At 41.2% G+C, this 27,791-nt stretch overlaps 1 protein-coding gene across 1 annotated transcript; it reads right to left on the bottom strand.

Annotated features, from left to right (window-relative positions):
* Positions 1 to 2,821: 2,821 nt before the first annotated feature.
* Positions 2,822 to 26,952, bottom strand: LOC112256885 (serine/threonine-protein kinase VRK1). The gene is made up of 13 exons (XM_024430441.2): positions 26,806 to 26,952; positions 25,792 to 25,951; positions 25,532 to 25,587; positions 25,136 to 25,205; positions 24,382 to 24,469; positions 22,782 to 22,890; positions 19,942 to 20,034; positions 18,518 to 18,650; positions 11,492 to 11,612; positions 11,342 to 11,400; positions 4,913 to 5,094; positions 3,285 to 3,384; positions 2,822 to 3,196 (listed from the first exon to the last, which is right to left on the bottom strand). Exons 2-13 carry the CDS (start codon positions 25,949 to 25,951, stop codon positions 3,027 to 3,029), a joined length of 1,341 nt encoding a protein of 446 aa, XP_024286209.1. The 5' UTR covers positions 26,806 to 26,952; the 3' UTR covers positions 2,822 to 3,026.
* Positions 26,953 to 27,791: the final 839 nt, after the last annotated feature.

Raw genomic sequence — 27,791 nt, 5'->3', positions numbered from 1 at the left:
GTCTCAATTGTTTCAAGGCTTAAAAAATCCTTCTTTAACTGGTCTTTTCCCCTTCATCTACACTAATTGAAGTGGATTTAACAAGTGACATCAATAAGGGATTTTAGCTTACACCTGGATTCACCTGGTCAGCCTGTCATGGAAAGAGCAGGTGTTCCTAAGGTTTGGTCCAAAGTGTGACCACATCAAACCAAAAAAGAAGAGGGTATTCTTGATCAGTAATACAGGTACTATTCCACACGGACTCGTCTTTTGAAACATTAGGCAGAAAAGTAGTCTTTGGAAAACACCGAATACAAACGGTAAAATAGTTAACTTTATCAGTAATACAGAGGCACTAATGACTAATCCATGTCTGACCATCTCTTTTCACCAAATGTGAACAGAATGACCGTTAATCTCTAATCTCCTCACATTAGTCTCTTGACCCAGAGCACTGTTCGCCCTAGTTTCCAGTTACAAAAGTTAGACACAGTCGGCCCCTTTTGGGACGGTTTCCGCAAATCATGTCACTTAATTTGCAGTCCTGCACATCAGCCATAATTAGTTCACTATGAAGCTGTGGCCACCTGGCCTGGGGTCCGACCCACCGGGGGAGGAGAGGGGGAGAAAGAGGAGTGGATAAGCAAAAGGGGGAGACTACAGGAGGGAATGGGTGAAGCTAGGAGGGAAGAGGAGAGTGAGGGGGAGGGATGGGAGGAGAGGGGATGGGAAGAGGAGAGAGGAGGGATGGGAGGAGAGAGGAGGGATGGGAGGAGAGAGGAGGGATGGGAGGAGATGGGAAGAGGAGAGAGGAGGGATGGGAGGAGAGAGGAGAGGAGAGAGGAAGGATGGGAGGAGAGAGGAGAGGAAGGATGGGAGGAGAGATGGGGCACGAGATGTCTGCCCCTTGTACATGACCATGTCAGACACACGGCCAAACTGGAGACCGATGCTTCACAATCACATCAGCCTTAACAGCTGGATGACATAACAGATTCTTCTCCATTACAGGACACGGAGAGGAGGAAGACAACCAGTTTTCATTTATTCTTGTGTTGAATATGGAAATTATGCAGGGCAAACTATTTAGGAAACCAAGTGTACTGTATGTGTGGGATGACAGTGGCATAGATGAACTTTTCCTCTAGTGCAGAGGTTCCCAAACGTGTTATAGTCCTGTACCCCTTCAAACATTCAACCTCCAGCTGCGTACCCCCTCTAGCGCACTTTCAAATGTTATTTTTGGCCATCATTGTAGGCCTGCCACACACACACTATCAGATACATTTATTAAACATAACAATAAGTGTGTTTTTGTCACAACCCGGCTCGTGGGAAGAGAAAAAGAGCTCTTATAGGACCAGGGCACAAATAGTAATATAATAATCAACCATTTTGCTCTTTATTTAAACATCTTATACATAAAACCTTATTTGTTCATCAAAAAATTGTGAATAACTCACCACAGGTTAATGAGAAGGGTGTGCTTGAAAGGATGCACATAACTCTGCAATGTTGTATTGGAGAGTTTCAGTCTTAAATCATTTTCCAAACAGTCTGTCTCTGTATTTAGTTTCATGGTAGTGAGGGAAGAGAATCCACTCTCACATAGGTATGTGGTTGCAAAGAGCATCAGTGTTTCAACAGCATGATGTGCCACGGTAGTATACTCTGAGTGCAGCCCTATCCAGAAATCTGGCAGTGGCTTCTGATTCAATTTAATTTTCACAGAACCGCTAGTTGCAATTTCGATTAGGCTCTTGTTCAGATATCGATAACTAGACTGGAGGCAGGACATGAAAGGGATAATGATTCCAGTTGTTTGTGTCGTCCGTTTCGGGAAAGTACCTGCGTAATTGCTCACCCAGCTCACTCAAGAGCTTCACTATATCACATTTGACATTGTCCGTAAGCTTGAGTTTATTTGCACACAAAAAAAATCATACAATGATGGAAAGACCTGTGTGTTATCCTTGTTAATGCAGACAGAAAATATGTTTTTATTTTCCACCATAATTAGAAAATAAATTAATTAAAAATCCTACAATGTGATTTTCTGGATTTTTTTCCTCATTTTGTCTGTCATAGTTGAAGTGTACCTATGATGAAAATTACAGGCCTCTCTCATCTTTTTAAGTGGGAGAACTTGCACAATTGGTGGCTGACTAAATACTTTTTTGCCCCACTGTAATTCACTGGCTTGTATGCGAAGCAGTAATTGTTTCAAAACAACTCCTGCCATGGCACTGATGTATCATGAAACAGTGTTGTTTGATGAAGGCATTGTCTGTATCGTTTTTTGGGCTTCTTTCCCCCAGACATATCCACCGCAGCAGGAAGAATTAAGTCCTTCACAATAGTATGGGGCTTGCCTGTCCTAGCCACTCGGTAGCTCACCATATAGGACACTTCTAGACCCTTCTTATTAATGGTATCTTTTGCTTTTATATTTCTTATTACTCAAAAGTAATCTTTATTCTCACTCAAAAAACTCCCAGAACTTATTTTTCAAAGTGTCATGTTTAGTTTCTAAATGTCTGCGCAAGAGTGAAGGTTCACAGAGAGACAGTAACAGTTAATGTGATTGGATGTTCATTATATAGCTACCTGTATTTGACATTGTGTTGTTACTTCGCTGAACACTAGATGGTTTAACTTTTGGCAGTGAAATGAGGCTACTCAGACGAGAGAGAAAAAAACTCACCCAAATGTATAGCCCCGTTGGAAAAAAATAAATGTACTGTTTGAAAATGTGAAGACTGGCTTTATTTTTAAGTACAGAAGCATGAAACACAGGTTTTCAATGACTTATAGTGTACAAAAAGTATACCACTGAATCTCACATCAAAATTATTATTTTATTATCGGACTTACAGAAGGCCTTGCGTGTTAACAAAATGAAACATAAAAAAATATGCACAGTGCAGAACAGACATACTCTACAACCTGTTAAAACGGAGTATCTCTTAAAAGCGGACAGTGAGAGGAAGGTGAGCGGAGAGGAAGGCTGGCTGGAACTTCGAATAAGACGGCAGAAGTAGAACTCATTCTGAATCTACTGGTTCTGCCTTTTTCTTGGGTCTACCTCTGCCTCTCTTCAGGCCAGGTGTGGTCTGAGTACCCATCTCCACCAGTGCCTTCTTGGATCTGGCAGCAGTATTTTTAGGCGTGGCAGCTTTCTTTTTAGGGCTGGCAGTTTTACTTTCCTTCACCCCTGTCGGGAGAAGATCAAAACGTATTCTGTGTGGTTTAACCTGAGAAGAGGACAGGAGCGTAGGAGAGGAGGAAAAGAAGATTCTTACCCTTCTTCTTTGGAGATTTTCTTTTCTTGGCGGGAGAGCCATCGACCTCATCATCAGACTCCTCTTTATAATCTACCACTTTCTTTCTTTTGGAAGTCTTCTGTGAGGAGAGAAAAAAAAAAGAGAAAAATGTGGTCAAATCTCACAGTCCGCCTGCAGCAACCTTGGAGGGGGCAGAAATCAAACATGAAATTAGGAACTCTGCTTTGGCACACGACGACCGAACGCTTATATCTGCCCGGAGCCTTGTGAACGTCTGTGTCACATCTGAGCAAATGCAATTATGACTCTCACAGAGGAAGAAAACCTTCGACAGGAATAATCCACTCAAAGTACACAATGAATTCTGCTTCCTTGACCTATAAAATAACAACAATGGACAGGGCTAATTTTGTTTCTGGGGTAAATTGTTTAAGACATCTGGAACTGTCTTCAGTGTCAAAGTTGAGATTTGAGGTGAGCACTTTGGTACAATTTTCATCAACTATGACTTAACTTTTTCTCCCTGTTCTACACATTCAAGACTAAAACTAGCAAATAATTGTGTCCATGAAATCATACCAGCCCAGAACACGTTGATGAGAAAGATGCACTTACCGACAGCAATCAACTCTTCCATCTCTTCTTCCTTCTGCCATCCCCCCTTTTCCTCATTCTCTCTTAAACTGTATAATGAACGCGCGCCCATCCCTCCTTTCTTCCCTCTCTCGTCTTGCCTTTCATTTTGCCAATTGCTACCTTATGATTATCAGCAGACCCTGCTGAGCTGAACAGATTGGCTAGATAATTACATACAATAACGGCAGTGGGCAGGTAACCCTCAACTGGCACAAGCCAGCTCTCCGGTGGCACAGTCCTTATGCAAACGTATTGTGGGTAGCGTGAGGAGGCGGAAGGAAGGGGAAGGGGAGACCCCTCCCTCTGCCGTGAGACTGGCCCACTGATTGCCAGGCAGCACCAACTCCAAGGTTACCGTGTCATCAAATTTGTGATACATTACTGAGGGATAAACACAGGTACTTAGACCTGTCGGAGAGGAGAGTGAGGAGGACAGTAAAGAGGATAAGGAGGAGGAGAGAGGGAAGAGGGGAGAAAAGGGAGGACAATGAAAAGAGAAACTGGAAGGGGAGAGGAGGAAGGAGATAGGTAAGATGGAGAAGAGAGGACAGGAGAGGGGAGGAAATTGAGAGAGGAAAGGAACAAGGCTTTTCTGTTGTTGTTGGAGAAAACCCTGTGTGTTAGCCAGCGTGCCATAGACAACGCTTTGACCAGTGTGTGTGACTGTGTTTGGGGGTAAAAACGTCAATAAGCCACGGTCAAGGCATATCTTTTAAAAGCATCACACCTTAATTGTATTTGAAAATCAATGCACTTGGCAGCCATTCACACGACCCTGCCCAATTAGTCTCGGATCGTGCTTGGGCATTTTTACATTTCAAATGAAATGGCTTTCAACAGGTAAACACATTAGGGGTGGTTGAAATGGGCTCCGTTTGAAAGGCCGGGCTTCAAAAAGGTCTGGAGCGTGCCAGGTTTTAAACGCCAAGGCTACTATGATCTCACAGCAACACATTTGTATATGTGTGTGTATGTCTGTCTTTGCGTGCAACGTGTGTCTGTGCACTGACCTTGGCAGAGGACGATGGCCCAGCTCCGTTGCTGCTGACCACGGAGGAGAACTCTAGCTTGTCGTCATCTTTGGTGCCGATTGACTTAAGCCCCGCCTCCAGAATGGACCGTAGCTTCTGATAGGCCGGTTTGTCTGTGTAGCTTAGAGTCTTCACCTCCTCCATGAACTTCTGAAGTTCATCTAAAATATGACAAAGAAATCAAATAAAAGAGTGGATTTATCTTTTAAAATGAGTCCAAGCAAGTGGTATATGAGCTGCGGTGCTTACCCAAAAAAGGGAACACTTTCCATGACACTCTCCTCAGTGGTCATAACACATAAATAGAAGTTTAAAAAAAAGTAAAAAGTAAAAAATAAAATTAAAATTTAAGCGTAATTTTTAATTTAGCCCTATTCACAATTAAAAAGGTAGCTAGCTAGCTGAAGAGTGGTTGAGATTCTCCTGTTCAATATAGTAGATGATGGTATGAGAATGAGCATCCCTATGCATTTCAACCTGTTCCCCCATCTGCTCCAACAACATTGTGATAAAAACAAACATCCAATACAAAAAAAAGATAAACTAAATCAATTCAACTTGAAGATTCCCAACCCTCACTGACCATAAACTACAACACGGATTAAAATGTTTGTTATCTAGCTGATATCTAGCTGATATCATTATTCACAGACACAAGAAACAACAGACACACCAGTCGCTATATTGCAGGTGAGCTGAAGGTAGTCATCAATGACCTTGGACCAAAGAAGGTATTTGCACTAGTGACCGACAATGCTGTGAACATGAAGACTGCTTGGTCTAAAGTGGAGGAGTCCTACCCTCACATCACACCCATTGGCTGTGCTGCTCATGCATTTATTCTGCTCCTCAAGGACATCATGGCACAGAAAACAATGGATACACTCTACAAGAGAGCCAAGGAAATGGTTAGATATGTCAAGGGTCATCAAGTTATAGCAGCAATCTACCTCACCAAGCAAAGTGAGAAGAATTAAGAGCACCACATTGAAGCTGCCCGGCAACACCCGTTGGGGTGGTGTTGTCATCATGTTTGACAGTCTCCTGGAGGGGAAGGTGTCTCTCCAATTAATGGCCATATCACAGCCTGTCAATATGGACAAGCCCATCAAGAGGATCCTACTGGATGATGCATTTTGGGAGAGTGGTAAGCAGCCTGAAACCTATAGCAGTAGTAGCAATTGCAAGGATTGAGGGAGACAATGCCATCCTGTCTGATGTTCAGACTGATGTAAGAGAAGAAATCCGTACTGCCCTGCCCACGATTGCTCCAAGCAGAGGAAACTGCAGTTCTGAAATAAATCAAAAAGCATGAAGACTTCTGTGACAGTGAAGATGAGACCTCAGAGACTGATATTCAAGAGGTGGACATTGAGGAGGTCCAGGGAGAAGACATGGAAGCCTGAGGAAGACAAGCAAAGCTTTAGTTTCTAGACTATCATTTTACGTTGTATGTTGAAAACATTTTTGGGAGATGCGATGGATTATTGAGGATCATTCAATATTCCCTTTTGTTGTTCAGTGAAATCATCATGTGAAGATTCAACTCATTTAATTAAAAAGTTCAATTTGTAACTAAATAATTGTTTTTTTATTATATTAGAAGGATTGAATCATTTGCAATTATGTCTACTTATGATCAGGTAAAAGGTTTATGTTTTGTCTCCATATGATATGGTAAATATATCCAATGCAAAAAACATTACATTTAAATAGTATTAATATTAATTTGAATATATTTCCGTTAATTCCCATATATTCCCATGAATTCCGACGGGAAAGTTTCCACCTCTGAATATTCCCTAAAATGTGCAACCCTAGTCACAACAAACATAATTAGTGATGATGGACACAACAGAACCACGGCGGCTCGACTCCCATCACATCCATCTCTGGGCTGGTGAGATGTGTTGTGTGCGGCTGTACCACAACACAACAGCCCGCAGAGAAATCTCTCCTTCTGTCACACGGCGGCCAGAGCGGGTGCTGCCACGGAAGGATCAGTGAAGAGGAGGAGACAGAGGAGAATGAGCGTAGGTCGAGGTGGGGAGGATAGGAGAGGAAGGCCCTGGGTTCAGGCCTTGAATTAAATGGCTTGTTAAATGTTGTTAAAAGTTCAGTTTTTTCCTCCTTCAGATTGAACGCCCCCTAGTCCATATTGTAAAGTTAATGTTATGTTGAGTGAAGTCAAATCTGCAGGCCTAAATACCATATGAAATCGCCCACAAATCTTTCAACAACAAAAAACTAAGAGTTCGTATACCAGTCAAACGTTTGGACACACCTACTCATTCAAGGATTTTTATTTTAACTATTTTATACATTGTAGAATAATAGTGAAGACATCAAAAATATGAAATAACATATATGGAATAATGTAATAACCAAAAAAGTGTTAAACAAATCCAAATATATTTTACATTTTTGATTCCTCTAAGTAGCCACCCTTTGCAATGATGGCAGCTTTAAACACTCTTGGCATTCTCTCAACCAGGCTTCACCTGGAATGCTTTTCCAACAATCTTGAAGGAGTTCACACATTTAAAAAAAAAATTTATTTAACCTTTATTTTACTAGGCAAGTCAGTTAAGAACAAATTCTTATTTTCAATGACAGCCTAGGAACAGTGGGTTAACTGCCTGTTCAGGGGCAGAACGACAGATTTGTACCTTGTCAGCTCGGGGATTCGAACTTGCAACCTTTCGGTTACTAGTCCAATGCTCTAACCACTAGGCTACCCTACCCTGCCTACCCTAGGCTACCCTGCCTATGATGAGCACATGTTGGCTGCTTCTCCTTCACTCTGCAGTCTAACTCATCCCACATCATCTCAATTGGGTTGAGGTCGGGTGATTGTGGAGGCCAGGTCATGCAGCACTCCATGACTCTCCTTGGTCAAATAGCCCTGACACAGCCTGGAGGTGTGTTTTGCGTCATTATAATTTGTTTTTCAACAGGACAGTCCCTCTAAGCGCTGTTAGATTCTAATTATCAGAGTAAGAACTCGACAGACACTATGAAAGCTCAAACAAAGTTTATTCTTCCCAAAAGATCAAACAGCTGAACCGACAAAAACATGTTTACAATAGCGGTGGTATATGTACCCAAATTTGGGGTGGAATCTCCTTCTCTCCAAACACTACATCTCTGTTGCAAGGCAGGAAATTAAGTGACGCGGGCAATAAAATGTTCCTTCACCCTTAAAGTGACCTGACCTGGACCCCGTTCATCGCTAATCCACAGCTCTCTCCCCTTAGTGCTGCCACATGTGATCGGTTTCCCTGCACACAGCACATTCCAAGCTTAAATAGCACCCACCATATACCTTCCTCCTACAGATGACCATTAACTTCTGGTGTAGACCCTCTAAACCTAAGCACTCAATATTTCAATAAGATACCTGATAATTAACCCTATCCCAAACTTAGGAGTTAGAACCCAGAATCCATCAGTGTAAACCAGGATGGCTTATCGCTGCAGAACGCTGTGGTAGCCATGCTGGTTAAGTGTGCCTTGAATTCTAAATAAATCACAGACAGTGTCACCAGCACAGCACCCCCACACCATCACACCTCCAAGCTTCACGGTGGGAACCACACACGCGGAAATCATCCGTTCACTTACTCTACAGTCATGGCCAAAAGTTGAGAATGACACAAATATTAATTTTCACAAAGCTGCTGATCAGTGTCTTTATATATTTTTGTCAGATGTTATTGTGGAATACTGAAGTATAATTACAAGCATTTCACAAGTGTGAAAAGAGTCAATAATTGCAGTGTTGACCCTTCTTTTTCAAGACCTCTGCAATCCGACCTGGCATGCTGTAAATTAACTTCTGGGCCACATCCTGACTGATGGCAGCCCATTCTTGCATAATCAATGCTTGGAGTTTGTCAGAATTTGTGGGTTGATGTTTATCCACCCACCTCTTGAGGATTGACCACAAGTTCTCAATGGGATTAAGGTCTGGGGAGTTTCCTGGCTATGGACCCAAAATATCGATGTTTGTTAAGCCACTTAGTTATCACTTTTGCCTTATGGCAAGGTGCTCCATCATGCTGGAAAAGGCATTGTTCGTCACCAAACTGTTCCTAGATGGCTGAGAGAAGTTGCTCTCGGAGGATGTGTTGGTACCATTCTTTATTCATGGCTGAGTTCTTAGGCAAAATTGTGAGTGAGCCCACTCCCTTGGCTGAGAAGCAACCCCACACATGAATGGTCTCAGCATGCTTTACTGTTGGCATGACACAGGATTGATTGTAGCGCTCACCTTGTCTTCTCTGGGCAAGCTTTTATCCGGATGCCCCAAACAATCGGAAAGGGGATTCATCAGAGAAAATTACTTTACCCCAGTCCATCAGCAGTCCAATCCCTGTACCTTTTGCAGAATATCAGTCTGTCCCTGATGTTTTTCCTGGAGAGAAGTGGCTTCTTTGCTGCCCTTCTTGACACCAGGCCATCCTCCAAAAGTCTTTGCCTCACTGTGCGTGCAGATGCACTCACACCTGCCTGCTGCCATTCCTGAGCAAGCTCTGTACTGGTGGTGCCCCGATCCCGCAGCTGAATCAACTTTAGGAGACGGTCCTGCTGGACTTTCTTTGGCGCCCTGAAGCCTTCGTCACAACAATTAACCGCTCTCCTTGAAGTTCTTAATGATCCGATAAGTGGTTGATTTAGGTGCAATCTTACTGGCAGCAATATCCTTGCCTGTGAAGCCCTTTTTGTGCAAAGCAATTATGACGGCAAATGTGTTTCCTTGCAGGCAACCATGATTGACAGAGGAAGACCAATGATTCCAAGCACCACCCTCCTTTTGAAGCTTCCAGTCTGTTAGTCGAACTCAATCAGCATGACAGAGTGATCTCCAGCCTTGTCCTCGTCAACAATCACACCTGTGTTAACGAGAGAATCACTGACATGATGGCAGCTGATCCTTTTGCGGAAGGGCTGAAATGCAGTGGAAATGTTTTTTTGGGCGATTCAGTTCATTTACACGGCAAAGAGGGACTTAACAATTAATTGCAACTCATCTGATCACTCTTCATAACATTCTGGAATATATGCAAATTGCCATCATACAAACTGAGGCAGCAGACTTTGTGAAAATTAACATTTGTGTCATTCTCAAAACTTTTGGCCACAACTGTACATCTCACAAAGACATGGTGGTTCGACCAAAGATTCAGACCAAAGGAGAGATTTCCACCGGTCTAATGTGCATTGATTGTGTTTCTTGGACAAAGTAAGTCTCTTCTTCTTATTGGTATCCTTTAGTAGTGGTTTCTTTGCAGCAATTCGACCACGAAGGCCTGATTCACGCGGTCTCCTCTGAATAGTTGATGTTGAGATGTGTTGGTTACTTGAAGTCCATGAAACATTTATTTGGGTTGCAATCTGTGGTGCAGTTTACTCTTTCATCATCCTCTGCAGCAGAGGTAACTCTGGGCATTCCTTTCCTGTGGCGGTCCTCACGAGAGCCAGTTTCATCAGAGCAGTTTTTGTGACTGCAACTTTCAAGGTTTTTGACATTTTCCGGATTGACTGACCTTCATGTCTTAAAGTAATGATGGACTGTCGTTTCTCTTTGCTCATTTGAGCTGTTCTTGCCATAATATGGACTTGGTCTTTTACCAAATAGGGCTATATTCTGTGTACCATCCCTACCATGTCACAACACAACTGATTGGCTCAAACGCATTAAGAAGAAACTCCACAAATTAACAAGGCAATTAATTGAAATGCACACCAGGTGACTACATCATGAAGCTGGTTTAGAGAATGCAAAGAGTGTGCAAAGCAGTCATCAAGGCAAAAGGTGGCTACTTTGAAGAATCTCAAAAATATTACTATTTCATTTATTTGGTTACTACATGATTTCATGTGTTATTTCGTAGTTTTGATGCCTTCACTATTATTCTACAATGCAGAATAGTACAAAGGGAAAAGCCTGGAAGGAGTAGGTGTCCAAACTTTTGACTTGTACTGTATGTCTAAAACATATCTGAAGTGATGTCACTCCAAAAGGCAAACTTCAGCCAACACTCTTGCCCTCCTTGGTATTGCCTCAATCCTATGCTTCACACAAATGCACTCATCACACTGTAATTCACAAGAAAGTTAAAGTGGGAAGTTTTGTTGCGGTCAGAGAATTAGCGATGGGGCTAATGAATTAGCACGCAATATGAGAAGATCAACAGGGCCCCTGTTCGTGAAGCAGCAGCTAGTGATAATGGTGTAACTATAACGCCACTGGCCTAACAGCTACTCATGTTAAAGTTTGATAAGTCAAACTAATTTCAACTACAATATTGACATCCTCATCCACACGAAGACCAACAGATGTGTGCTCAACATACAAAGTAGAAAACTTAGTTCTAAGAAATGTAGCATTTGTTTCTCTCTCACCTGGCTTGTCTTGTGAGGAGAAACACTTGGACATGAACTCTGACACGTTATCCCTGCATCTGTGAACGACAAAAACAAGTTAGGATCTCAACTTACCAACCTGTGTGTGTGTGTGTGTGTGTGTGTGCGTGTGTGTTTGTGACATCTTACTGTAGTTTTACGTCTCTGACATAGAGGGGGTCCTGCAGCTTGTCTTCCCAGGGCAGTTTACTGCAGAGCCACTGGACCATACAGTACCCCAGGATCTCCAGATCACTCCTTCTACAGGGAGCTGCAGACATACAACACCACTATGTCAGTCTGAAGGGTTTAAAGCAGCGCTCACCTGCTGGGTGTCGACCAACAGTGGCCATTAAACATGTAGAATCATGAAACATGTAAAATGACAGCAAATGTTGTGGTCAGAGGCGGTAAAATGGCTACCCGCTGCTTTTAACAGTTCGTTGCCACGGTGAGTTCTGTTCATATATTTTCCTTTTTCATACCATTATTTTCACAACTGAACTGATCAACAGATCCCTTTAGAGGTCCTACTGATACAGTGGTGGCAGGATATCTGTTAGCTGATAATAGCTGGCTTTTGGCTGTAATTTTATTTGCTGATAAATAAATAAAATCGTCGCTGGCCAATTGTCCAGGAGAACAAAAAAAATCACATTGCGAAAATAATGCTTTTTAGCCTATTCATTGATGTAAATACATTTTACTGGTCATGCTTATCAGTATATGGGTTAATTTGCACAGTTTTGTGGAATTACATTGGTGTGTGTATATTCTTTATGAATCGTATTTATCCCCACACGCACAGCATACAGACAGAGAGCCTTTGAGCGGGAAATCTGTCAGACAGAGCTTTTATAAGAACAATCTTTGCACAACAATTCTAGATACAAATATTAGCTTTTAGAATTGCATTTCTCAACTGGTAATTGAAGCATGCTTCCCATTTGCCATTCAAATGCATAGGCAAAGGAAGGCAGGCTTCATTAGCACGTCACACACCACTTTCCAAAGAGCTGGAGGCAGTATGCATTTTGAAAACACATAGTTACTTAATGAAACCCAAATGTTTTACTACATATTATGAGGCATGTTTGTCTTGCTTCAAAGTAACCGCGGCAACATCCCACCGTATCCATGGAGGCAACTATTTTAGAAAGACCTCCATACACCATTGAAATCAGTAGCATATTTCTCTCATATTCTTTTGGTTTTAAACTTTTTCATTGTCCGATAGCCAAATGAACATTTGCGCGTAGCCTACTACCTTGTGCGCATTGCTGTGCTAATAGCCTAATGTTAAGAAATTGTTTATCAACACTTTAAGCTAAACGTTATCTATTGATTCATTGCTTCTACATATACAGTTGAAGTCGGAAGTTTACATAAACCTTAGCCAAATACATTTAAACTCAGTTTTTCATAATTCCTGACATTTAATCCTAGTCAAAATTCCATGTCTTAAGTCAGTTAGGATCACCACTTTATTTTAAGAATGTAAAATGTCAGAATAATAGTGGAGAGAATGATTTATTTCAGCTTTTATTTCTTTCATCACATTCCCAGTAGGTCAGAAGTTTACATGCTATCAAATACTAATTGAGTGTATTGCCTTTAAATTGTTTAACTTGGGTCAAATTATTCAGGTACCCTTCCACAAGCTTCCCACAATAAGTTGGGTGAATTTTAGCCCATTCCTCCAGACAGAACTGGTGTAACTGAGTTAGGTTTGAAGGCCTCCTTGCTCGCACATGTTTTTTCAGTTCTGCCCAAAGATTTTCTATAGGATCTAGGTCAGGGATTTCCACATAATATTCCTTCCTCATGAAGCCATCTATTTTGTGAAGTCAACCAGTCCCTCCTGCAGCAAAGCACTCCCACAACATTATGCTGCCACCCCTGTGCATCACGGTTGGGAGGGTGTTCTTCGGGTAGCCAGCCTCCCCCTTTTCCTCCAAACATAACAATGGACATTATGGCCAAACAGTTCTATTTTTGTTTCATTAGACCAGGGGACATTTCTCCAAAAAGCACGATCTTTGTCCCCATGTGCTGTTGCAAACCGTAGTCTGGCTTTTTTTAATGGCGGTTTTGGAGCAGTGGCTTCTTTCTTGCTGAGCGGCATTCAGGTTGTGTCGATATAGGACTCGTTTTACTGTGGATGTAGATACCTGCTTGTACCCATTTCCTCCAGGATCTTCACAAGGTCCTTTGCTGTTGTTCTGGGATTGATTTGCACTTTTCCCACCAGAGTACGTTCATCTTTTGGAGACAGAACACGTCTCCTTCCTGAGCGGTATGACGGCTGCATGGTCCCATGGTGTTTATACTTGCGTACTATTGTTTGTACAGATGAACGTAGAACCTTCAGGAGTTTGGAAATTGCTCCCAAGGATGAACCAGACTTGTGGTCTACAATATTTTTTTCTGAGGTCTTGGATGATTTCTTTTCATTTTCCCATGATGTCAAGCAAAGAGGCACTGAGTTTGAAGGTAAGCCTTGAAAGTATCCAAGATGGCGTAGCAGGACATCTTTGTAATTTTGCACGCCCAATTTTTCACTTTTGATTTGTTAAAAAAAGTTTGAAATATCCAATAAATGTCGTTCCACTTCATGATTGTGTCCCACTTGTTGTTGATTCTTCACAGAAAAATACAGTTTTATATCTTTATGTTTGAAGCCTGAAATGTGGCAAAAGGTCGCAAAGTTCAAGGGGGCCGAATACTTTCGCAAGGCACTGTAGTCCTTGGTTCACTCCAGACCGGTCTGCCCTTGACCAGCACAAAAACATTTGTGGAGTTCTGCATTAGCATTGAATAGCCTCCGTGATATGCAACTTTCAGTGAAGTTAGGAACAAATATACACAGGCAGTTAGGAAAGCAAAGGCTAGCTTTTCAAAAGGAAATTTGCATTCTGTAGTACAAACTCAAAAAAGATCTGAGACACTAAAGTCCATGGAGAATAAGAGCACCTCCTCCCAGCTGCCCACTGCTCTGAGGCTAGGAAACACTGTTACCACCGATAAATCTACTATAATTGAGAATTTAAAGAAGCATTTCTCTACGGCTGGCCATGCTTTCCACCTGGCTACCCCTACCCCGGTCAAGTGCCCGGCACCCTCCAGAGCAACCCGCCAAAGCCCCCACCATTTCTCCATCACCCAAATCCTGATAGCTGATGTTCTGAAAGAGCTACAAAATCTGGACCCCTACAAATCAGCCGGGCTAGACAATCTGGACCCTCTCTTTCTAAAATTATTTACCGAAATTGTTGCAACCCCTATTACTAGCCTGTTCAATATCTCTTTCATATCGTCTGAGATTCCCAAAGATTGGAAAGCTGCCGCGGTCATCCCCCTCTTCAAAGGGGGTGACACTCTAGACCCAAACTGCAACAGACCTATATCTATCCTACCCTGTCTTTCTAAAGTCTTCGAAAGCCAAGTTACAAACAGATTACCGACCATTTTGAATCCCATCGTACCTTCTCCGCTATGCAATCCGGTTTCAGAGCTTGTCATGGGTGTACCTCAGCCACGCTCAAGGTCCTAAACGACATCATAACCGGCGATAAGAGACATTATGGTGCAGCCATATTCATCGACCTGGCCAAGGATTTCGACTCTGTCAATCACCACATTAGACTGTAAACTCTCCTTCCAGACTCACATTAAGCATCTCCAATCCAAAATTAAATCTAGAATTGGCTTTCTATATCACAACAAATCATCCTTCACTCATGGGGCAACAGGGTAGCCTTCCAGTTCTCTGCTGCCAATGACTGGAACGAACTGCAAAAATCACTGAAGCTGGAGACTCATATCTCCCACTAGCTTTAAGCACCAGCTGTCAGAGCAGCTCACAGATCACTGCACCTGTACATTGCCCATCTGCAAACAGCCCATCTATCTACCTCATCCCCATACTGTATTTATTTATTTATCTTGCTCCTTTGCACCCCAGTATCTCTACTTGCACATTCATCTTCTGCACATCTACCATTCCAGTGTTTAATTGCTATATTGTAATTACTTCGCCACCATGGCCCATTTATTGCCTTAACTCCCTTATCTTACCTCATTTGCACTCACTGTATATAGACGTTTTCTTTTCTTTTTTTCTACTGTATTATTGACTATGTTTTATTTATTCCATGTGTAACTGTTGTTGTATGTGTCGAATTGTTATGCTTTATCTTGGCCAGGTCGCAGTTGCAAATGAGAACTTGTTCTCAACTAGCCTACCTGGTTAAAAAAGGTCAAATGAAAAAATTGGAAATAAAATAAAATACATCCACAGGTACACCTCCAATTGACTCAAATTATGTCAATTAGCCTATCAGAAGTTTCTAAAGCCATGACATAATTTCCTGGAATTTTCCAAGCTGTTTAAAGGCACAATCAACTTCGTGTATGTAAACTTCTGACCCACTGGAATAGTGATAGTGAATTATAAATGAAATAATCTGTCTGTAAACAACTGTTGGAAAAATTACTTGTGTGATGCACAAAGTAGATGTCCTAACCGACTTGCCAAAACTATAGTTTGTTAACAAGACATTTGTGGAGTGGTTGAAAAACGAGTTTTAATGACTCCAATCTAAGTGTATGTAAACTTCTGACTTCAACTGTATATATATATTTTTTTATGTAGCCTAGGCCTACTGGTTGTTTGAATTTGGGATTTATCATCCCACAACTGTCCCAGAGTCTGTTTGGGCTATTTATCTCTCAACAAGCTGACTAATAGAATAGGTAAAGTTTTCTACTATGGGGGATAGTAGATAAGACATAGGGCTCATTTGCTGAGCGTCCATAAAGCTAGGGGAAGCTTTCCCTAAGTAAATTGAATGAAATTGCCAAAATGATATAGCCTAATTATCCTACTCCTTTCTATGCATAAATAAATAACATTCAGAATAGTGTACTAAAGCATGATTTGGCCACTAGGATCATTAGCTTCCCCTAGTCTTAAAAAATAAGTTGGAGTGTTTTTGTGTATATATATATATATATAAAAATCGCAGGACAAGTTTGGAAAGCAAAATGGCTAATGCTGTAAAGAGAAGACAATGAAAAGACTGTCTTTTTAAATCGGTCTTTAAAAATTCTCAACTTAACTGAGCGAACCACAGCAGGCTATAGCTGTATATATCTTATTGGCTCCAGCGGACAGCACCGGCCATATCCCCGGTGAGTGTGCACTGCTCATATTCATTATTTATCAGAATTTCCTCCTCCAGTTTAGATGTCTCCCGTTCTCGTAGGTCTATTATATGGAGCACATGGTTTTTATTGATCTATTTGTCAGTGTCAGCAGAGTAGGCTACCCTGTAAATTGTCACATTAAAAAATGATTGTACTAATGTCTACAATCATATAGTGTAGTAGAATTGTATGACATGTGTTTTCCCCGTGCAAAGAAAGCAGAAACATATATAATATAGCCCAGGCCTCTACACTATACGCTCAGCCATGCATTGAACTGTTTTTGCGAACAGTGATTGAGGTATATTATTAGTCTAATTCATGACTATCCAATCTACTCATCACATTAGGAATAGTAGGCTCTCTTACATAAGTCTTCAAATGCGACAATGCATTGAATGCCTTAATATAAAGGTGCATTTTTATGGTGAAAATTTTCTTCCCCAAACTTGAAAATCACGCTCCATCTATGCTATGATTTTGCTGTTCGTTACTCGTCTTGGTTGAGGAAAAGTAAATGTGGACAGTTATTCTAACATCTTCAAAGTGTGTGGTAAAAATACACGTAATCTTAAGGACACATGTCATTGTAAGGATACACATCATTGCATCATTTTAAGGACACACATCATTGCATCATTGTAAGGACACACATCGTTGCATCATTGTAAGGACACACATCATTGCATCATTGTAAGGACACACATCGTTGCATCATTGTAAGGATACACATCATTGCATCATTTTAAGGACACACATCATTGCATCATTGTAAGGACACACATCGTTGCATCATTGTAAGGACACACATCATTGCATCATTGTAAGGACACACATCGTTGCATCATTGTAAGGATACACATCATTGCATCATTTTAAGGACACACATCATTGCATCATTGTAAGGACACACATCGTTGCATCATTGTAAGGACACACATCATTGCATCATTGTAAGGACACACATCGTTGCATCATTGTAAGGACACACATCATTGCATCATTTTAAGGACACACATCATTGCATCATTGTAAGGACACACATCGTTGCATCATTGTAAGGATACACATCATTGCATCATTTTAAGGACACACATCATTGCATCATTGTAAGGACACACATCGTTGCATCATTGTAAGGACACACATCATTGCATCATTGTAAGGACACACATCATTGCATCATTGTAAGGACACACATCATTGCATCATTGTAAGGACACACATCATTGCATCATTGTAAGGACACACATCGTTGCATCATTGTAAGGATACACATCATTGCATCATTTTAAGGACACACATCATTGCATCATTGTAAGGACACACATCGTTGCATCATTGTAAGGACACACATCATTGCATCATTGTAAGGACACACATCATTGCATCATTGTAAGGACACACATCGTTGCATCATTGTAAGGACACACATCATTGCATCATTGTAAGGACACACATCGTTGCATCATTGTAAGGACACACATCGTTGCATCATTGTAAGGACACACATCATTGCATCATTGTAAGGATACACATCATTGCATCATTTTAAGGACACACATCATTGCATCATTGTAAGGACACACATCGTTGCATCATTGTAAGGATACACATCATTGCATCATTTTAAGGACACACATCATTGCATCATTGTAAGGACACACATCGTTGCATCATTGTAAGGACACACATCATTGCATCATTGTAAGGACACACATCGTTGCATCATTGTAAGGACACACATCGTTGCATCATTGTAAGGATACGCATCATTGCATCCTCGACTTCCATGCTCTGTTAAGAACAATTACCATTATGTAAATGTGATTTCTGTCATTCTGAGCACCGTGGGTGAACGCCCTAATCAGGTTACCTTTTTATTTTGAAAAACAATGATTTCTTCCATTTACTCCCAACTGAACGTACCTACCCCTGGCGTGGCTCAGTGAGGTGTGCTGTACTTACAGACTCCTTTGTGTGCGTCGATGGAGGTGAACTCGATGGTCCCGTCATGGCACCTCTTAGGGTCTTCCTTGTACTCCTTCAGCACTCCTTCTGGAGCGTACCTATAGGCCAGTCCATAATCTACTAAGTAAACCTAGAGGTTTGCAAACAAAACAGATCAATTCATACATGCACATACAGCCAACCAAATGAGTGAGTATACTTAACATGATGTGGCTTGTAACTAAATTACTACTAATTACACTGTACATGTGTACTAAGTTTCATGCCTTTACGAAAACATGTTTTTCCACATATCGCCTGGACTATAACAATAACGCGTACATTACAAAGCATAGTTACAGTAAACTATAGCTCCCTCCCTCCCTGCTCAAATCCTCAGCTCCCAGAAAGTCAAACAAATGTTTCCAATAACTGCAGACAGGGAGCAGGCAGAAAGAGAGCTAACCCTGAGACTCCCAAGGGGTTGCTTTCTAAATTGTAATTTAAAAATAGCACTTTAATAACACACCACGGAAACATTATTAATCTCTAAATTACATATTTGCCCCTGCCCCCACCTTGTTTGCTTGAAAGAGCTCTTAGCCACCATCTAATCTCTCCCCTGTTTAGAGAAGAATAAATAACCCCTCCTCCCCTCTTTTATGTCTCTAATGTCGAATTGAATCCAATGAACCAGTGGCAGCAGCATAATCAAATAAATAAATATATCCAATGTTTGTTCAATTTACATATCAGGTCAAAGGCATTACTTCACTTCAAGAGGTAGAGACAACCATTTGAAATCCTACCCAGACTGAGAAATAGGCCTCTCCATTTTAGAGGGTTACTGCTAGATTCTGGCATGTCTCTGCATGCAGTATAAAGGAACTTAGCGGTAGTTTTGTGAGCCAATGCTAATTAGCATTGACTGGAAGTCTACAGGTACGGTAACATTGCTAGTCACTACACACCAGTGGAGGCTGCTGGGGGGAGGATGGCTCATAATAATGGCTGGAGTGTAATGTGATGGCTGAAATGGAGTGAATGGAATTGTATCAAACATATGAAAGCCATGTGTTTGATACTATTCCATTCGCGCCATTCTGGCCATTATTATGAGCCGTTCTCCCCTCAGCAACCTCCACTGCTACACACAAGGCACATTGCTAGCAAGCTATACAGCCCTGACATGGTAAGATCGAACAGGATTAGCATAGCATTGATGCTAGCCATATCAGGACAAAAAGCTCCACTACATGTGTGTTTCTCAATCCATTCCTGGGGTTGTAACTCAACAGACTCAAATAAACTTACCAAGCTCTGGCTTAAGAATCAGCTGAATCGGGTGTGTAAGTGCTAGACTAGTGTGAATGACAGACAGATAGGACCCTAGATAATACAACAGCTCAAGGCCAATATCTTTGGAAAAGACAGCCACTGACCTGATTGGGGTTGTTGTGGCTGAGGAGGAGGTTGGAGGCTTTGATGTCGGCGTGGACATACTCATGCTCATGGATGTACTCCAGAATGTCAAGCTACACAAGTGAGGGGAGAAGAAGAGGCAAATATCAAACATTATTTACAGAGATAATAATACATAGGCAAACAACATTTTGAACACGAAAGATATCTGCATGCCTGGCAGATATCTCAGCTTGGATGTCGGCCCACCACAAGCTCAACAAGGGGGAGCTGCTCTCTTCCTCCCGGGGAAGGCCTGCCCGCTCCAAGACCTCTCCATCATGGTTGACAACTCCAAAGTGTCCCCCTCCCAGAGTGCAAATAAACTTGGCGTGAACTTGGACAGCCCCCCGGTCGTTCTCTGCACACATCAAAGCAGTGACAAGCTCCTGCAGGTTCATGCTCTACAACATCTGTAGAGTACGATCTTTCCTCACACCGGAAGTGGCGCAGGTCCTAATCCAGGCACTTGTCATATCCCGCCTGGAGATGCATATTGCCTTTCGTGAGCTAACACTTGAATTTTCCCCCTTACTAGCACTGACTTTGCAGATAGCTACTTTATAAAGGAAAAATGTACTTACTATGACTGAGCTTTGTGGTTGTCCCACCGAGGGCTGTATCGGTCATGAAAGGTCGTCAGCCGGTGATTGTCAAGCAAATAACTGCTGGTCTCACGTTAATTGACTGGTAATTAATGTAAACAAATGTAGCATCTCTAGGCTTCCACATCAGTAGCCTACAAGCCATCTACATTTTAAAAAGTCTAATAAATCCATGTAATATAGCCTACACCATTACAATAAATCCATTATTTATTTTAGACAGGTCTAAAGAAACAGGATATGAAGAAAATGTAGTCCATTTCAGAAAAACAGAATAGCATACTCTGAGCTGTCCTTATGTTAGGCCCTGATAGGGCTATGCCATATGGCTGTGGGCTACACTAGTTCATTTAGCAGATGAGATTTGCTTAGAATTCCGTGACGTTATTTTATATTATGAAGAACAAAATTGAACATAGCTGACGATTTGAAGGAGATCACACATCCGGCTATTCTGTGTTGAGCAGATGAGAAAAAAAAAAAACAGGTACTCCTGTTAATGCTTAATTTAGTTATTTATGTAGCTTTAGTTGTGATACAAATGTTGGGCTATATATTTGGATTTTTAATACAGTCTAACATGCTGACCACACCACTTCTGTTGCTAAATAAATGTACACATACATGTTATTCAATCATTGCACCCACACTGCTCACACGCGCCAACGAGCGTCTGCATTGCCAAGTGCTAAAATAGAAGTCAGTTCTATTTCTGACGCTGAACGTGGTGCAAATCCTGCCTCTCCCATCTCCTCATTGGTTTATAGAAGCAGATACCACGTGCCATCTCCTCATTGGTTATACCCACGTCGGTGAATGAAAGATGAACTGAGGTCGGTCGGTGGTGGTAATACACCTTTAAGAAAGTTAGATGCTAATCGCCATATAAAGTCCAAAGAAGAAAAAGCCTGACAGAAGGAGAGATGACTAGAAATTATTTGGTTGACCGTTTTGTGTTTGGTTTAATTGTCGGAGAAGAGGACCTTGTGCATTTCAGGTAAAATAACAACAACATTTATATCCCAGGACAAATTAGCTAGCAACAGCAAGCTAGCTAAATGCGTCCTTATCCAATTCCGAGGTGCATATTGAAGACATTGGAAGAACTGTCCACATTTACTTTTCATCAGCCAACAAGATGAGTAGGCCTAACGAACAGCAAAAGCACTAGCCTATGTAAATATACCATCCCCATAGTACAAAAGTTGACAAAATTCTATTCTGTACGAGAAATAAATATTCCAGTCAGGGACTGTTGTGGGATGCAATAGATCCCAAATTAATACAACCATTAGCATAAAAAAACAGTTTAAGCAATGAGCCTGACGCAAGTGAGAATGTTTAGCTTAAAATGTTGATAAACTATTAGTCTATTTCTTCACAATATAAGCGCAGCGATGCACACACGGCAGTAGTGCAAATATTCCATTAGCGGACAACACCATTATCAAAAGTGACCACAAATGCAATTAGGCTTGTAATGCTGTTATTATTAAGGTGCATTTTTATGGTAAAAATGATCTTCCCCAAACCTGAAAGTCACACACTGCGAATGTTTGCCAGTTGGGCTCTACGCCGGTTGTAAAGCAGATTAATGCTCTTCATTTTAAGAAGTTATTCGGCCACTTTAGTTGTGATACAAAAAACCTAATCAAAACAAATAGGCCTATGGGCTAGGCTACATGAGGTGTGCGACTATGATTTGAAAAAGGCGCAAAAAAAGTGATAGGCTAATATTGTCATCACACTGTTCTTGATTTAATCTTTTCTTTACATATACTAAATCATAAGAGTTTAATTTATTTTGATTTAGAATTGATCATTATACATTTGCATCGATGTCAGAGTGATTAGAGGGACAATAGAGTGCTGAGTACCAGGCAGTTAGCAAGTTTGGTAGGCTACTAATGACCAGCAGCAGCATAAGAGCTTGGAGAAGCCCAATTACAGTGACTAAACGGTCACGTGGAATTTGACTGCTGACATGACTCATAACTGCTGGTGTGGCGGTAATACGGTCACCGTAACCGCCCTAGTCCCACCTAGCTATCTTCAGATGATTGAACTAATCCACTCTGGATAAATGACAAATGTAAAGATATAGTAAATTAAATAAACAGCCAAGATGTTTCATAGAGTGAATGAAATATATCAACGTTTTAGTTAGTTGTTTTTCTTGGCTCTACTATTGGCAGTTATATGACGACAAAACTCACGAGTCTCAGCCCGAGCTGCAGGACCAGTTTCCGGGGGAACCTCCTTCCAGTCTCCTCAAACTTCTTCTGAAGGTCCGTCCCAAACCGGTCCATCACCATGAACCTGTACCTGGAAGGAAGGAACCAGAGATTCAGTGTGCATACCAAATGACACCCTATTCCCTATAGAGTGCACAACTTTTGACCAGGGCACCCTACTCCCTATATAGTGCACAACTTTTTACCAGAGCCATATGGCATCCAGTCAACAGTAGTGCACTATAAAGGGAATAGAGTGCCATTTGACACACCTTGATAACATACTGTCTATGTTAATCAATCAAAATTGCTTGTAGCTGGAGGAGTAAGGCGTTGGCTTGACATGCACAACCGCTTAACTTTATGGGTGTGTCAAATATACCAAACTGGTCCACAGGTATTTATATGGTTGACATATCATAACAGATTGCTGTCAAGGTACTGGAAGAACCAGATTTAAAAGAGGCATTACACAGCAGGTGGTTTGGAATTCACATTGTTAGGCTGCAGTTAGACAAATCAACTTTTACAAAACTTTCGTTGCTTGCAGCCGAGTTGTTTCTTGATTGCTTCGTGAAACACCCCCCTCCCCTGCAACTCATCTGAAACTTGGTTGCATCCAGTTGTAACTTTTCATCTTTGGCTGTAGCTTGACACTAGTCGCACAATCGAAACTAATACTTTGTCACATAATCCATTCTGACCCAGTTGTCATGTCAATAATACAGCTGTCAGTGCTGTGTAACCAGTGATCAAGGCTGAAGAAAGACAGCAGAACGGGAGATTGTTATAGACATTGTTTGGCAGTCAAGAAATGTAATTTTCAAAGAGAAGCATTCACTGTGCTGGCTATCTTAAGTCGTCGCTGGCTTGGTTATTTCGTTGCTAGCTAGCTTTGTAACGAGATTTGGCTAGCTGACAGCATTTTGTCTATATCCATGTTGTTACAATAACCAAACGGTTGGATAAACAAATAATTTGTAAAACCACATGTAAAGCAGCAGATGACATGGGGTGAGTTTAGAATTCTCAAACAATATGACAAAGCAGCTTCAATTTGATTGGCTGTTGCATGCAATTTTAATTGTGTTTCTAGTTGCTTCATGTAACAGCAAAATTGCTTCAGATTATATCACTTGTAACCTGCCACTAAAATTGCATGAAAGTTTCTTTGTGTATCTTCTGCCTTAGATCCTGCCCATGATATACTAGACAACAAGCATTGCCAATTGCAGTATACGTTTTGTTTGATAATTTGGTCATAAGCCAGCAACTTTTGATACACTGGTTTGGTCTGGAGAAACAAAAAATGGTTGCTTAGCAACCAGATACCAACATCTTTTGAGGAGATAAAAGGTGATAAAAGAGTTCCAAAAATGGATGATTTGGGAATTAATCTGACTTTTTAATGCTGGTAACCGTTGTATAAAAGCAACAATACATGAGAGGCAACGTGTTATGACATTTTTCTAATGGCTGTGGTGGTCTACGCCAATCGGCTTCGCCTCATGACTATGACCATGTCAAAGCCATGATAAGAAATAATACATGAGAGGCTATGAGATTTGTAACGACCCAATACCTTTTTCCTCCTTTCTCATGTAGTCCAGACCCCCAGTACTTCGGAACTCCCAAATACTTCATCTTGTGAGACGTCATCCAACTCTGAACTAAAATACAAAAAAATTGCAACAGTTATCATCATATAAAACAATAATCTGTATGTAATCACGAGTAGCACAACTATTTAAACACGACTAGATATAAAAAAAAAAAATCAAAATACTTGCCTAAACATCATTCACGATACAACACGCTAAAAGGCAGTTCACTTTTAAAGGGTTAAACTGAGATGACTGCCATTTAAAAGTAAAAACAAGGCAAATTATTGAAATGATTCAAAACACACTTAATAAAACTTGGTGGTAGTGGTGTTCAAAGTAATAAGAGCAGCGTAATTCCGTGTGGGGCAAGCCAGTGCCCGCTGTAAAGTAATCTCCTACTGGGACAAATATTTACCAACAGACAACGCCATATTCCAATGAATAAAATATGAGTGTTCATTCCTTAGCAATATAACAGTTAATTGTCAGGGGAGATTGACATTTGGATTGTTATGATATAAAATGCAAAGTTGCGGCCTTGGGGCAAACACAGGAGCCACCAAAGGCACCGTGTTGTAAACAGAGGCCCTCACTAAATAGAGCTACAACTACACTTCCTTAATTAAGAAAGTTGCTCATTTCTTTATGCGTATTTGTTTGTTCCAGTGTTGAGAGACTGTGTGTGTGTGTGTGTGTGTTCATGAGGGAGGGAGTGGTGTCTGGTATGCATACTTAGATCTGGCTTGGCAGCTCGCATGTAGAACTTGAGCTCTGAGAACAGTGGTCCGTTGTCACTGGGCTCCTAGATTAAGAAGGGAAAAAAGAGGACAGTGGAGGACAGTTGACCAAACAGTACAGCTTTATTCATCCCATTATGGTCACTTTAGATGACATTATAAGGAGAACAGTTATTCTCTGGAAACACTATACATGCAGCATAGGTAGGCCTGGAGTCATGCAGGGCTATCAGATTGAATTGAACATGTTGAGTATATTGTCATTAACTGTACAAGCATACTAAGGACTTTAAATGACTCCTTTGTCTTTCTTGTATAGGCATGAGATGGAACAGAGGCCAATCGTGCAATCATATACAAGGCATGTATTATCAAGCAAGAGTTGTCTTACCACTTTGATGACATATGGGGCATCAGCTCCAACTGTTTTAGATGAATTATCATTGGCTGTAATAACAAACAAACAAAAATATATATATATATATATATATATATATTTTTTTAAATAGCATACATCAGTTAGCCTATTAGGTGAAGGGCTAGATATACATGTGCAAGACATGCAGTAATATTCCTGATCAATAATAAATGAATGAACAATCAATGACTAGAATATGTGTTTTATCACCCATGTAGCCATGCTTCTCTTACCCAGATAGAGTAGTCCAAAGCCGCCCTGTCCGATAGGGGCTCCCAGTTTCCAGGACTTCTTGCTGGTATCAGTCAGTACTTCTCCAAGGGGGAACTCCTCAGCAAGCTTCCTCTTAGCTGGTCCTCTGCCCTTCCCTGCTGCCTGGGCTTTTGGGGGCATCTGAAGGGACCGTATACATGACCGTCTATATAATCTATACAGCTACCACATTTTAGTTCATTTAACACAACTGTCTTGTGACTACTAGCCAATACGGTATACTGCATACTCCTAGATCATATATCATAGCAATGCCATTATTTGACCGTCAACAATATATCTGCAAAAGCTGTCTCTTATCGTCTCAGTGAAGTTTGAATATGACGTGTAAACACCATATCACATGATAGGATCACGTGAGTTTTCAAATCGATCTGGTAACCACTACCGTGGGTAGCTGTTTCGATTATCACGTTCACGCTGGCTCGGCGAACTAACTAGCTACAGAGTTTACAATCACCAATCTAGCCAGAGTTAGACTCTTACAACAAATTGGGGCGAGAGAGATTTTCATAACTTCGATGCAACCAATATAGTATTTGCATTGTGCTAGTCCAGCACAATGTAAATTGCATCGAATCTAGTAACGTTAAGGCATTTCCTACATTTAGCTAGCTAACGTTACCTAGCTGGTTAACGGCTACTACTTGTTAGTTGCTAGCTAATTTAAGCGAACTTAATGCCAATAGGTAACACGCGTGCATCCATGATTTGCAGACAATTGTAAAAGCCAGCGGACTGATAGCTAAACAATTCCTCCAACGAGATACTCTTTAACTAGCTAGCTAACAACATTACTAACTAACATTAACGTGTTAGCTGATGGCATGCTAGAAATGGCCTTCATTCTGATGAAGCCTTGGACGATAAGCAAAACACCGCGTTTCCGTGATAATCTTGTTCTTAAACACGTTATGGCAATACATCTAAACAAAAACATTGAATTTCACAGGTTTTTATTGTCTAATGCAAACCTCGTTGTCTTTGTTGTTATTTCCAAGTTGTCCTCGATGCGCCTCAAAAATTCCCGCACTAACGCCAACCGGAAATAGATTCGCACATACTGCAACACTGCCTAACCCTATTGGTCAGAAACATGTTTTTCTCATTTGCCTATTTTCAGGGTCATTTGCATATTTTCATGGGTGCTGTGAGAGTTCTAAATCGAATGTGCTGCTTGTGCTGAGGAAGGAGAGAGGTGGAGGAGCAGCATAGACCTCTATGCAAATGTTTCAAAGTAAGATTTTTTTAAACAATGTTGTGATATGTAATCGGATAGGTCTATGGATGCAGGCAGTTGGAAGATACATATAAGAACTTGATTATTATAGAAGAAGTTGCCATTATTAATGATCCAACCCATCTGTTATTTTGTAGCCTATTTTATACACATTTAACTTAATTCTTATTGTACCTGTTGCTGGCAATTTGATAGCCTTGGAAACTATTGGGGTTCACTTGCATCACCGGACACGTGGCTCATGAATAAGATATGAGTCCCTGAGTGGCCCTATCTTGTTTCTAGCCTGAGCCTCCCTCCAGAGATGTTGCAAGTGTGGCCCTTGAGATGTCCAACGGATAAAACACAGAGTGCTCTGGTGACTCTACTCAATGTGCACTTTTATCCCCCAAAATATCCTCCCCAAACGGGAGATTCATGGTGCACGTTGAGACGCGGAACGAACGATCACTTGACACAGTGACGGCAATAATGAAGGAGATACTTCGTCCCTATCTCCGTCCCGGCGCCTGAAGAAATGTAAATGTGAAAAGCATGTGCGTTTCCTTCCCGGATGAGGAGATAGTGTGAGGCTTGGCTGAGCGAAAGGACTTGAGCAATGGGAGAGCTGATGCCCTGTTTTTCTTCTCACCCTTGATCGCTCTGAGGAAGGAATTCATTTTTGAGAGAACTTTTAGGGAGTAATATAGGCTCCCTCATAGGGTATTGTTCCCAAATTGA

The sequence above is a fragment of the Oncorhynchus tshawytscha genome, linkage group LG08 (assembly GCF_018296145.1).
Source record: "Oncorhynchus tshawytscha isolate Ot180627B linkage group LG08, Otsh_v2.0, whole genome shotgun sequence".
Lineage (NCBI taxonomy): Eukaryota > Metazoa > Chordata > Actinopteri > Salmoniformes > Salmonidae > Oncorhynchus > Oncorhynchus tshawytscha.
Note: the sequence above shows the minus strand (reverse complement) of the source record. Positions and strands in the feature narration are given on the sequence as shown.